This window comes from Trematomus bernacchii, unplaced genomic scaffold (genome assembly GCF_902827165.1).
Source record: "Trematomus bernacchii unplaced genomic scaffold, fTreBer1.1, whole genome shotgun sequence".
Lineage (NCBI taxonomy): Eukaryota > Metazoa > Chordata > Actinopteri > Perciformes > Nototheniidae > Trematomus > Trematomus bernacchii.
The window spans coordinates 347,305-360,122 of NW_022987644.1; the positions used below are offsets into that span (position 1 = coordinate 347,305).

Here is a 12,818-nt window from a genome sequence, read left to right on the forward strand (position 1 = left end):
TCTACTCTCAGGATTGTTATTGTTTTATTAATATTTGTATTGTTATTTCATAGCTTATTGTCCTATGTTAAGAGCAGCCACACAAAACAGCGCCTTACAGGAATAGATAGTAGAAGCTGTTTTAAACTCAATAAGATAAGAGGACAAAGTGTGCGGTGAATATGCTGCAATCTAAGGGGAACACAAAACTCTCAGGGGGTAGGTTAGAGAAGAGTTTAATGAGAAACACTGCTGATTCTGTGTTTAGAAAAAGATGGGAGCTTAAGAATTTTATATCAGAAAAAATAAGAAAAACTTCATCCTATAATGGTGATAACACTCCTGATGGAAAAAACGTGAAATTCACTATGGGACAAATAAATACATATCATTTTGAGATCATTTTCATTGAGTATTTACATTTTTGTGCCACTCTTATACTAGTGCATTTCAGAAGGAACCATTGTAATGTTTACCCCCTCTTTCCAAGCTGTAAAAACCATGCATTTTACATAAATACAGTATCAAATCTTAATCTTAAACTACTTGCTATTTTTACAAAAGTAAATGAATGTACTGTACAGTAAGAAAAAGTTGTCATTGTTGTTGTTTGGATGTACTGTATATCCATAAACATTAAGGTTACTCATGGTAGGCCTATACGCTACAATTAGTTTTCACTCGTGTCTCACAATGGGACCTTTCTCTATGGAAAGGGGAAAAAGCAACTTTATACATAGCCTACCCAACCGCACAAACACGCTAAACTCTTTTACAGACATTTCTTGTTATTTCTCAATTGACTAAATGACTTTCCACGCTCCGCACTGAATTTAGTCTGCCATGTGCGACTTCCACACACGTTACTTTGTGGTTGTGCAGTCTGATTGTGTTTATATTTGGGAAAGAAATGATAGGGTACCCAGCATGGTTGTGAGCTAGAACTGCCTTTTAAAAACAAGCAGGAACTTGAAGGCTTTGGGAGGCTCGTTTACATGAGCACACTTTCTGAAAACTATACTGTGTGCAGAGAAGAAAATGTTCTATAAGATGAAATTGACATAATTTGGTTCTTCTTTATGTGGGACAGGTTGTAGTTTTTATGACATATCACCATGATGAATACTGTAAACAGTTTGTGGTCCCTGCCTCCTCCAGACAGCTGATGGAGCCTCCTCCTCCTCCTCCTCTTCCTCTTCCCAACATGAATTCTTTGCTCGGCCAATAAATAGCAGGCGGGACTGTCAGCTCGAGCAGTCAATCTCTCCTCCTCTTACACTCAGCATCAGTCTCACACCATGTGGACCCAGGTCAGCGCTCTGCTGCTCCCGCTCGCCTGCTGCCTTTGGTCAGCCGAGGCTCAGACTGCGAACAGACAAAGCATCTGGAACGATCCCATTCAATTCAACACCAAGGCCAAGGACCAGTGCACCATGACCATCACGGGTCAGGGGGAATACACACGGCTGAGGCTGATGTGCCAGAGCCGGCAGCGCTCCTACTGGTGCGAGTACATTGGACGGCCTCACACCTGCGGCAGCTACAACAAGAACCCTCGCCATTACTTCGTGCAGATGATGTGGGGCCTCAGAAAGCTGCACAACGCCTGCCTGGGGCCGAGGCAGATCAAACCCCACATGTGCAGGAAGGCAGGCGATGAGACTCAAATGGTCTTCTCAACCGGTTCCTTCTCCAGAACATCACCGGAGGCTCCAACGAGGGCAAAACCAGCCGCACAGCCTGCCAGACCTCAACCTCGCCCTCGGCCAACAAGACCCGATTCTGCAAGGCAACCCAAGGCAAAGCCCACAGCGAGTACCAATTCACAACCTGTGACGCCACCTGTGGAGAGCAACGCTAAGAGGCTGGCTCAGCAGTACTGCTGGAGGTCGCTTCGAGGCATCTGCTCCTACTTTATTGGCTTGGTTCGGAAAAACTGAGGAAGGTAAGCAGCAGTAGTCCGGGTCCCTTCAATAACCCAAACTTATATTATGTTGTTTTATGACTAAAGAGAGAGTACTTTCATGAAAATCCTGTGTATTTCAATTCAAAAATTGCCTCCAGAATGATTTTTTCTTTTTTTTCTTGCTTAACACACTACTGATCCAAATAATGTACAACTGAAAGAATCAAATATTTGCAATTTTATATGCATTTTTCCCCTCTGTTACATTCACAGATTTACAATGAAGATAACTTCAACTGTCTGATTATACCAGCCATCATTGGAGGGAAAACCCGAGCAGCAGTCTGGTAGAAATTGTGGAAGAACTGTAGCGCCCTCTCCAGAGGAAGAGACGGTACTGCTGTGACTGTCTGAAGCAGGATTTCTGTGAACCTTGAATGCATCATTTTACAGATGTCACTGCTTGGAAAAACTCTACTACCGGTCTTAATTGGGTAAAAAAAACAAAGTTGTTTATGGTTATATATGATAAGTATGAAATGTAAAGTTTGACTTGTGAGAAGGTTTCTCCTGCTGCAAAAACATTCTCAACAACACATTTGCCTTACTGGTTTCACTCATTTGTTTTTAAGCTGTTTACCTATACGTATAATCTACGTGCATCACTTAATATTATATTGTTGGGAAAGAGCAGAGGTCTGAAAAGATAGTGATTTATGTACTGTTGTATTTGAGGGAATATATAATGAATGTGAAAATATCTTTATTAAATAAATAAATATTATGATCCATTATTCTGTGTTGATCAACTTTTTTTTTTCTTGCTTATTTTGATGAAAAATGTGTGAGATTTGATAGCAAAAGAGTGTCAATATTGAAAACAGCTGTATGTGATATATATATATATATATATAAATACAAATATCATAATGTCTTAACCCCCCTATTGTCTTCGTTTTCCCCCCTTACTTTGGTGTTCGCGGTCAAATTTGACCGGTCCTGTTTTAACTGCTATTACATTAACACAAAAACCATTAATCATCACCAAATTTCATTTAACACCCTTTCAAACTGTAAATATTGTATCAGACTACTGGTATACATGAAAAACTGCAGTAAATATACAAAGAACAGACACTGAACATGTATCGCGTGTGCCAGGTGTGTGTGTGTGTGTGTGTGTGTGTGTGTGTGTGTGTGTGTGTGTGTGTGTGTGTGTGTGTGTGTGTGTGTGTGTGTGTGTGTGTGTGTGTGTGTGTGTGTGTGTGTGTGTGTGTGTGTGTGTGTGTGTGTGATCCGGATGGTTACTAATTCCTTTTCTTTATGGCGGTCATGATGGGAACACCATGGGTGTTACAAAGTTGACTAAATCATCCAAAATTCAATGAAAGTGGTGATCAGCAATATGTTCAAATGTCTACTGTGAAGGATATCATAAAGCCTTAATGCAATCGAATGTAAAACAAAAAAGTTATGATTGATGAAAGTAGTAAATCGGTCAAATTTAACCCGAAGACAACAGGAGGGTTAAGGATCTTCATCCTCATCACCGCATTGCAACACCACATTTGACCATTAGATGTCACTGTTGCTTCAGTTAAACTGATCACTAAGTTCAATCAGTGATTTTCTCCTACAGCAACATCTGGCTCTTTCAAGATATTTCCAGTATTCATCTTTAGTAAACTGTTCTAACAGAGGGTGGAGTTACAGTTTGAAAAGACTCAGAGTTCATTTGCATTTGCTTGCCTTAAAAGTGAAGTTATCGTAAAAGCAGCTGGGACTTCTTAAAGCAGGCAGCACAATCTACAAAAACAGAACATTTTAAGTCTTGAAATCTCACATAACGCTGGTAGGTGTCTCCAAAAGTGTTAAGTCTTGAATGTGCTCGATGAAGAACGAAGACAGAGAGAAATGAGGTGTCAAAGTGCATTAAACAGTAGACATGTAGTCTACTCTGACACAGATTCAATACAGTTTGGTTGCAAAGCAGGATCTGATTTGGTGCTTCTTTTAAAGTGACTTTACCAGAACAATTTCCATTATTTGATTAAATCAACATTTTACAAATCTGCATAAGAAGCTTTGATAATGGTTTGGGGTAACACAGTCCTTACAAGCTTTATCAGAATAGCAGGATATCTCTAAAGGACCACCCTTTCATTATATGACTATGAACTCAAGCCGTCCAATCATGCATTGTGTGTGTGAAGGGGAGGGCTGATTCTGCAGCAGTGTACTGTGGCTAAAGGTACATTAAGCAAAGCGACTCTCAGCTCTCAGGTGTTGGAACTTTAAACCCAAGTTTGCTCTGAAAACTTCAGGTAAGTTTAGCCATCACTGTTTTTATCTGAGCTCACTCTGTAATGATCCCTGATTACTAATCTCTTTGGATTTAGTATAGTATTAGGATTTATAGTGCGTGCTTGTTCTTATAACACTCCTATGGTGAGTTCAAATGCTCTATATGCTACAATACAAATCCATTTCTCATTATAATCACTATAAACGGTGTGTTGGTGCACTAAGAGTAGTTGTACTTGTAGTATTAACTTTCTAAACAATCACTAAATTCATGTCACATGTTCATTTGTTTCATATATTTCTTGCACTGATACCTTTCATTCCAATTCGTATTTATTTCTTAATAGCTTATTTTTTTCCATTTTATTTTGTAATCTAAAATCCAATTCACATTCGAGACTTATAGGCTATGTCTTCATGTTTGTTTTATGTCTTTCCTAATGCATTTGGTCTTAAATTGTCTTTTAAATTGCCTAAAAAGATGCTATTCTAGAACAAAACTTTGGATGGAAAACTAGTTATTTCCGCGTAACACAAGGGTCTAATAGAGGATTATAAAGATTATTATTAAGAAAGGGAAAGTAAGGGATTGTGGTCATATCTAAATCCTAATTTATCCTCTTGCAGGATTTTGTGTGCTGCTTTCATGGCTCTCCTCACCAATGTCGCCATCCTGCTGGTCCTGGCTTGTATTTCCCATCAGCTGATGTTGAGCAGCTGCCAGAAAACCCATGGACGGCGGGGAAGAGAAACAGAGCGAGGACAACACAAGTTGAAGGTCAGCCGCCAAACTAAATCTGTCTCTGCACAGCCCATCAAGGGAAAAATGGTGACCAAAGACAAGTCTGAGTGCACCTGGGCAGCAACGGGTGAGGAGGTCTTCATCCTCGGTGTCAGCTGCAAGAAGGGGGGGCGGAGCTTCAGCTGTGAATATGTCGCCAATCCGACCGTCTGTCCAGAGTACGTTTCAAATGTCAAACTTTACTGGAAGCAGATCGCCCGGTCGCTGAAGAAGCAGAAGACTCTGTGCAAGGACAGTAGTACATTGATCAGGACAGGTTTGTGCAAACGAGCTCCCCGAGAGGCTCATTTCAGAATCCATAACACCCCGAGGAAAACTGACAAGCCATCAGATCGACAGCCTGAACCCAAAACTGTCAAATCCTGTCAACCTCGTCACAAGAAGCTGGCGGAGCAGCACTGCAACGACTCCTGGTCCAGTTTCTGCACATTCTTCTTCACTATGGTGCAGGATATTGATTGCTGAGAAAGTGAAGAACTCAAATAGATTCAGCTATATATGCAATCACGTTAAGACCTGTCTCTATTAAACATTCTTTATAGATAATTGCTGCTTGTATAGACATATTTCTCCACATGTTGTTAATGTTGATTCTACACATCAATAAACACTTTTCTATCTATTCTCTAATGATTGTTCTGTGATCTGGTCAATTTGGGCGAAATCTACAGTTCTGATTACTATGGCAAGTTTTGTTTCTAAACATCAGATTTGTATTTCATTTCATTTTAAAGGAATTTATGTTCCATCAACTGTATCCTTCAATCAAAAACAAGTCTTAGTCAAGAGAGCCTCATCTTGTCCTTTTCAGCTGCAACAATTAGTGCAAAATTACAAAACAATGAAAGCGTAGTAAAGTGAACATCTTTGGTCTTAGACAAACCATTTTCTGACAATTGAAGACCAAACTATTAATCAAATAATCTAGAAAATAGTTGAATGAACAATGAGATTATCTCTAGGTGATATCTTTAATCTAATTACATACAAATAAATGTGTTTCCCAGCATACCCATTTCATTTCAACTCCTTAATATCTAAGCTCTTGTCTCTTTTTTCCAAATGCGTGTGCAGAGTCCTGCTGAACGTATTGTGGGAGATTAGAAGTTTGAGCATGTTGGGTATTTGCACAGTAATTTAACCAGAGGGAGTGAGATTTTTTAGAAAGCCGTGGCCTGCATACTTTGGCACTGACAAGCCTCTGAATTCACACACGCTCAACTTGCAAAATCAAGGTCAAAGGGCAGCAGGTTATTGGATTAGATAATGATAATAAACATTATTTTTAGCAATTATAACAGGAACATTATACATTTCCACTGCATTTTACATTTGAGAAAAATACAATAAATGTGACATGTCTTTCCTAAAATTGCAATAGCAACCAAATCTATTTAGAGTATCAAAAGTAATAGTACTCATAATGCAGCGTGGCTACTGTCAGCATCATTATATTATATAACCGGATCAGCATTATCAATTCAATAATATGTAAGCAGCAGTACTTAAATGTTTCTGCATTAGTCAAATGTTAATAACTACGCTACGTTAAAGCCTTGGTAATTTCATTTGTAACAATGGATTCAGTTTCATTAACGTATTATATCTGCAGAATTAAAATAAATAATAATAAGAGAAACTCTCGCTCTTAAATATAACTGAGTTAAGATATCAAATCAATATTGTGGAGTACAGTATCGCAAAATGTTACTTAAGTACAGTCCTTGAATAACGTGCTTAGTTACTTTCTATATCTGACAATGATAAAGTAGATTCATTCATTCATTTTTTCAGGGGTTAAGATTCACTTGTATCAGCTATTCATGTGTGACTTAATCTTATTTTTTAATCAGACTTATTAGTGACCTAAGGGTTACTTCGAAAAACGTGAATTAGCAATACTCTCTTGTCCCTTAACAGCTTAATTTGAGTTAGCCTTCAGAATGAAATGTATCCCATTTATATAAGTCTTATTTCTATCATTGGTTGGGAAAATGAGGGCAAGAAACAAGAAAAAAAAGTCCTGAAGTTAAAAGAACAAAATGTGATATCAGATCAGGATTTCGCTAAATCATGGACACGTGTCAGTACAAATGTTCACTTCAGAGATCACAGAGAGACATTTTTAGGGAAGAGGCAGACATACTGTCTCCACCCACAGCTCCAACAGACCAGAACAGAGCAGCCTCGGGGACGTGCTGTGATTTGAGAAAGGGGAATGACTCATTATTCTTGATGATTTTAGCTTCATCTCCATCATAATGCACTACTAACAGCCGAAATCCATCAAAATCCAAAGACTCTCAGCAGGTTGCATTCTGGGCCATGTATACAATCCCTTAATGGGGACATGAGGCAGCAATGTGGCTGCAACCAAAAGTAAATTAGAGGGCAGTCATAACATATATGCAGGAATGCGAGGAAGTAAAGGAATGAGTTTTCTTTTCAAGCATGACTTTGAGCAGCAGCTGCAACTGAAAACACAAGACTTTGATTCTGTGGGTCAGCTTGTGAAATGTGAGGCAAAGCAGACAATTAGTAAATACAAATCTCATAAAAAAAGACAGAAAAACCCCTATTAGTTATTGTTATTTTAACAGCTATAAATTGATTAAACAACAGGACTGAAGTCAGTGTTTAAATCTGTTGAAATCATTTCACATTAGGGACCAACCGTCCTTTTCAAACGCAAGCAAACCGAGACAAAACTATATTATTAGGGATGTTAATGGGAATAAAAATGTACTAAATACATTTAATACAATCATTTGAATGCCTCGGAACAATTTCAGTGACACTTGAATGACCAGCTATTGTTATTCCCTCTGTCCACATTCTGCATGCCTCAGTAAGTGGATAAAAGGGAGTACTGTAGAGCCGATGAATGTGAGTCGGAGGTGGCGTGTTGAGTATGGAACTCCACACTTTATTTTCCATTTAAGTTTACAGCATACACGCTAAGCTAGAATGATAACAACCACCCGGTACACTCTCTAACAGGTCCGTGGTGCAACACACACTTTTATCACAGTGAATTATGTCCCGTAATGTTCTACCACAGTACAAAGTATATTGTTTTGTTTTTTATTTAGTGCAGTAGAAGCATAATATAGAAATACTTAAAGGTCCCATGTCATGCTTTTCCGGTTATTACCCGTCCCCTTGTGTGTTATGAAGGTTTTTCTGCATGTAAACGGTCTGCAGAGTCACAAACCCTCAAAGTACACCCTGTAGCGAGTAAAACTCTAACACAGAAAAGACCTGTCTATGCTGCCACAGAACGCCTCGTTGGGGATTTCTCTTTTTCTTCCTGGGTACAGTGACGTGCCCATACCCAAATGGACCAATCCGTGGAGCCGTTACGTTAAGTCCGTGGATTGGTCCAAATTGACCAATCCGCGGACTTCCTCACACACACACACTCAATCTTTTCTCAGCTGCAGCTCCGCCGATTTCTCCTCCCTGAGACGGCGGGACGCGGCGAGGCTGTGAGTCAGTGTGTGAGCACACACACAAACTCCCAGCCAGGCTGCGGGTGTGTGTATTCGGGCTGGGTTTCGCTGTGTCTCGCTGTCTCGCAGATGGCCACTAGGCTCATAGGGACGGTGGGGGGGGGCAGGAGCTCCAACAAGCCGTTTAGGACAGAGAGTGAATACACATACTATACAGAGATGCTGTATGAGAAACCAATGCGATTTTGGAAAATTGCACAATATAAATCTATTTTAGTATACCTCAACAATGGAATTATGATCAGTAGAAATGGCCATGAAATAGGACCTTTAAGCAAAGTTCAAGTATCTCATGATAGCCCTTAAGCACACTACTTGAGTTAATAAACTTGGTTACATTTTAACCACACTTTACCACAGATGACAATTCGAATGAGCACTCACCTGTCTCACTTAACTGCTCCATTTCATTTGACTGCATCGCGTTGCCCTTCTGTTTTCATATTTGGTAATCCTCTCGGTGTCCGAGGTCTTGAAAGCGTTTTTCTTGAATAAAACACACGGGAAGCCATGCTAATGCTATGTTAGCCTCACATGCAAGCTAGCAGTTAGCCACTTCGTCCTGGAGAAACACTACACGTTAAATCTAGTTCTTTTTATCAGGAGTTTGGTTCATAAAGGACAAATTCCCACGGCAGGGTTTGATCTAAAATGTATTTTAAAATAGACTTAAAAACATGTGTTGTAGAACATAATCCAACTCGTAGTTTTGGTGACCGCCGTTATTAACCGCTTTAAAAGAAACTCCAACGGCAGGCCTATGAGAAGTAACAACAGTCCTCGTCAACAGCCAATCAGAATTCAGCAGAGCACCAGGCAGTCACTCTGCGCATGCGCAACACTGAGCGTACTTTCGTTGTGAACGTAGCGACCTGTCAAGCTAATTTAAAACACAATTTAAATAGCTAACTTTAAAAGCTATTAGTCTAATTTATAAAAAGATTAATAACTGTAGCATTCTATAAGTATGTATGTCTTTCTAAGTGGCTGTGTGCCACTAAAACTACTTTTACTGCTGCTAACAGGTGGCGAAGCATGGTTACTGCATTGAGATTGATCAGTGTTTATAAAATCCTCAAAACTATTAAAGTTACAATGCAGGTGCAGCAACTGCAGGTTATGAAGGTGAACATGTTAAGAAACAATTATAACTAAACAAATGTAGATATGTGATCCTAAAATGTCTGAATCTAAAATACCTGGTAAAAATGGTATCGTGTCTTTTTTGTTTTTCTTACTAAAGAAGGGACAATTCACGTTGATTAACATGAGCAGCTGTTCCTGTTTCAATTCAAAAGAGCGCTCAAGAGTACCAGCAATCATAAAAAGCCCTCTGTGAATAAGTGAAGTATCCAACATGTAATTGTTACTTCTATATCCCAGTTTGCACAAAGCGCGTTAGCTATTTTTTCAAATGTTGCAATTCATGCCACTGAAAACCTCTCCATGCCCTATTTTCTGGTCAAAGCATCCTTCCTCTGGTGATGTTGGTGGCCTGACCGCCTGTGGCTCCTGATTGGCTGAGAAAGGTGGGCGTTGGTCAACACAATCCGGCACTACTGACACTAAGGAGATTTGTATGTGTGTACAACCAAACTTACTATGAATGCTTTGTAAGAGAGTGAAAGGGCATTTGGTTCATAAAGAGCTTTACTCTCTTTGGAGCCAAGATTACAAACTGAAGAGAATTAATGAAACACCACAAATGTTAGGCTACATTGTTAGCGTGACGTGAGACTGATAAGCGTGTGAAGCTGGCGGCTGGTATAGACCAAGCAACCAGAAGAGAAGAGAGCAGAAAATCACCTCAAACTCTTTGAAGAAGCAAAACAGATGAAAATAGTCCACAGAGGTCAACTACAGTCCACGATTGAAGGGACCGTTTGACTTTAGTTTTGTCTTTTGTAGTTTACAAAGTCATAAAACATTTCTTAACTCAGTAATAGGGATACTACTTCATCTTTATCTTCTATTTGAGAATGAAATGTGACTCTGGAGGCTGGATTTCAGCATCTTCCTGTAGTGGAAATGAGCACAAAAGGGATTTATGACAGACAGCTGCTGGCCACATAAACCCTGACTGTCATCCTCATCGATTAAACAACTGCAACAGCAAGCAATATTGCAGACTTATTATAGGGATTTTGAATTACAGCACCGTTGAGATCCTAACTATTGCTCCCGCTGAATGCCAATTAAGCAATATCCGTTTTTATAATTTTTTGATTCAATAAAAAGATAGCAATTTCTGCAGGAACCAATAAACACTTTATACACTGTTATTGGTTCTGATCAAGTTGCTCATTAGGAATTACTGAAATGTGTCCAATCGGGGAGCATTAAAGACAGGAATGGCTTGACTCAGCAGGTTAAGCTAATTTCAATTACAGGACTGCTATCAGCACCCAACAGCCACTACTGCACTTCATATGATTGCATAAATGTCACATACATAAATTAAAACTTAAATATTCATGAGGGTTTTTTTTTCTGTATCAATGTTGTGGACATTTCTGGAAGTCGTTTATGAATAGACACGTTAAAAGCACATGTAAAAGTTAATTTACCTTTTTTTAAGACTAATTAATGTTAACATTAATCCGTCTCCTTTTTTAACTGGATTGCAGTTTGGTTTAAATACATTTCAGAATACTTTGTTGATTTTGCCATATACATGCATTAATTGCAAAACATCATTCTCATGTTGTGCCTCATAATGAAATAAAAACACACAGGAGCTTAGCTGCAATAAAAAGCTCCTTACCAGAATGCCTATAACTACAGGGTAAAGGTAACATCATTTTGCGAGTCATTTTGCAGTAAGATTTGAGGGAATACATGTCTGCAAAAGGGCACATGAGCCTCTGAGGGAAAACATGCCAACACATGAAAACATTTTCCAAATTGAACCTTCAGGGGGTTTTTGAATACGGAGCACAACGTCTGGCAGGCAGAGATTTAATGAACATAATGAGAGGCTTATAAATCACAGAGAGACATCTATAAATGCAGGTTAATTTTTCTGACATATAGGCCTGTGTTTAAGGTGCTGTTTACACGGGAACGAAACGGGTTGTATCCGTTACTTTTCTCTTTCGTATAGCCCGTTCGTTCACACGAGGCCGTAACGGAACCGCGGAAATGGACCCCTAAAAGGGTAACGGGTCCCAAGGTGGATAGATCTGCGGACGGAACGCTCTGGGGGGCCAAACGGCTCCGTGTGTACGCCCTATACGATCATTTCCTGATAACGATGAAGCCATAGCCCCGCCTCTACCCACCTCTGCTGCTCACTGCTGTAGCATGGTCAGTAGCTACTGCTACTGATCATGCTACAGATGTTAGTGCAAAATCTACAGCTCCACCACAACCATCAGCAACAAGTGGACATGGAGAACTACATGAACTACATGTTGCTAAATCCACCGCGGAGAATAAACAGAAGGGCAACCAGACTACCATGCTCGGGGGTCTTCTTCACTGCTTTTGGTGTATTTTGTGGCAGAAGTACAGCGCCACTTACAGGCCCGGCATATGTACTACAGCGTCTCCAGCGGTCTCGTGTGAACGGACATGTTTATTTAGCCGATTGCGTGTGAACGGAAGACTTTGATAGCGAATTTGGTTCGTTTGCGTTCCCGTGTAAATGGGGCCCCAAGTCATTATAAGGATAAAACCAAGCCTAGATTTCCATATTCTTTAACCTCTTAAGCACGGCGGTCCCCCCATTGGACCCCTCCCACCTTTTTGTTTTCGAGATAATGTCTCAGGGCTTCTTAACATTTATGAAACTATTTATGTGTAGCACCAGATTAACGGGAAGAATCTCAGCTAACTGAAGATATGAACCATTTTTACCAAAACAAAACACAAGTCTCATAAGAAGGGTCTAAATGACCCCTGAGCGAAAAGAATCTAACGCACTGCGGCACACAATTCAAGATAAAGATACCCTTATTATCGTAGCTGCACATACAATATAGCCGATTAAAGCTGAGACTCCACTGATTATTTAGTTATAGTATCATCACTGAGCGATCCTAAATTGCGACAGGGGAAGCAAACACAGACATCACAACACGTACCTTTACGGAGCTTTTACGGCAGATCGTCTCACCGTAGCTGTCAATTAGGTCAAAAGACGTGTTCAATGGCATTAAAACGAAAAAAAATATATCTACAACTGTTGATCCATAGGTTGATATTGTACCTGTACCTTTTAAAAAATTATTTATAATCCATAATTCCATTTTTTATGTAAAAATCGGAGCGGAAAAGTTAGCTGCTAATGGTAGCCACCAGAGTGTATGCAGCT

At 39.7% G+C, this 12,818-nt stretch overlaps 2 protein-coding genes across 2 annotated transcripts; both read left to right on the forward strand.

Annotated features, from left to right (window-relative positions):
* The first annotated feature begins 1,277 nt into the window (after window positions 1–1,277).
* fgfbp2a (fibroblast growth factor binding protein 2a) lies at window positions 1,278–2,247 on the forward strand. Its single transcript, XM_034133840.1, has 2 exons — window positions 1,278–1,924; window positions 2,159–2,247. The coding sequence occupies exon 1, from the start codon at window positions 1,278–1,280 to the stop codon at window positions 1,917–1,919; it is 642 nt and encodes a 213-aa protein (XP_033989731.1). The 3' UTR covers window positions 1,920–1,924; window positions 2,159–2,247.
* A 1,914-nt stretch (window positions 2,248–4,161) lies between these two features.
* Window positions 4,162–5,560, forward strand: fgfbp1a (fibroblast growth factor binding protein 1a). Its single transcript, XM_034133831.1, has 2 exons — window positions 4,162–4,209; window positions 4,817–5,560. The coding sequence occupies exon 2, from the start codon at window positions 4,836–4,838 to the stop codon at window positions 5,454–5,456; it is 621 nt and encodes a 206-aa protein (XP_033989722.1). The 5' UTR covers window positions 4,162–4,209; window positions 4,817–4,835; the 3' UTR covers window positions 5,457–5,560.
* Window positions 5,561–12,818: the final 7,258 nt, after the last annotated feature.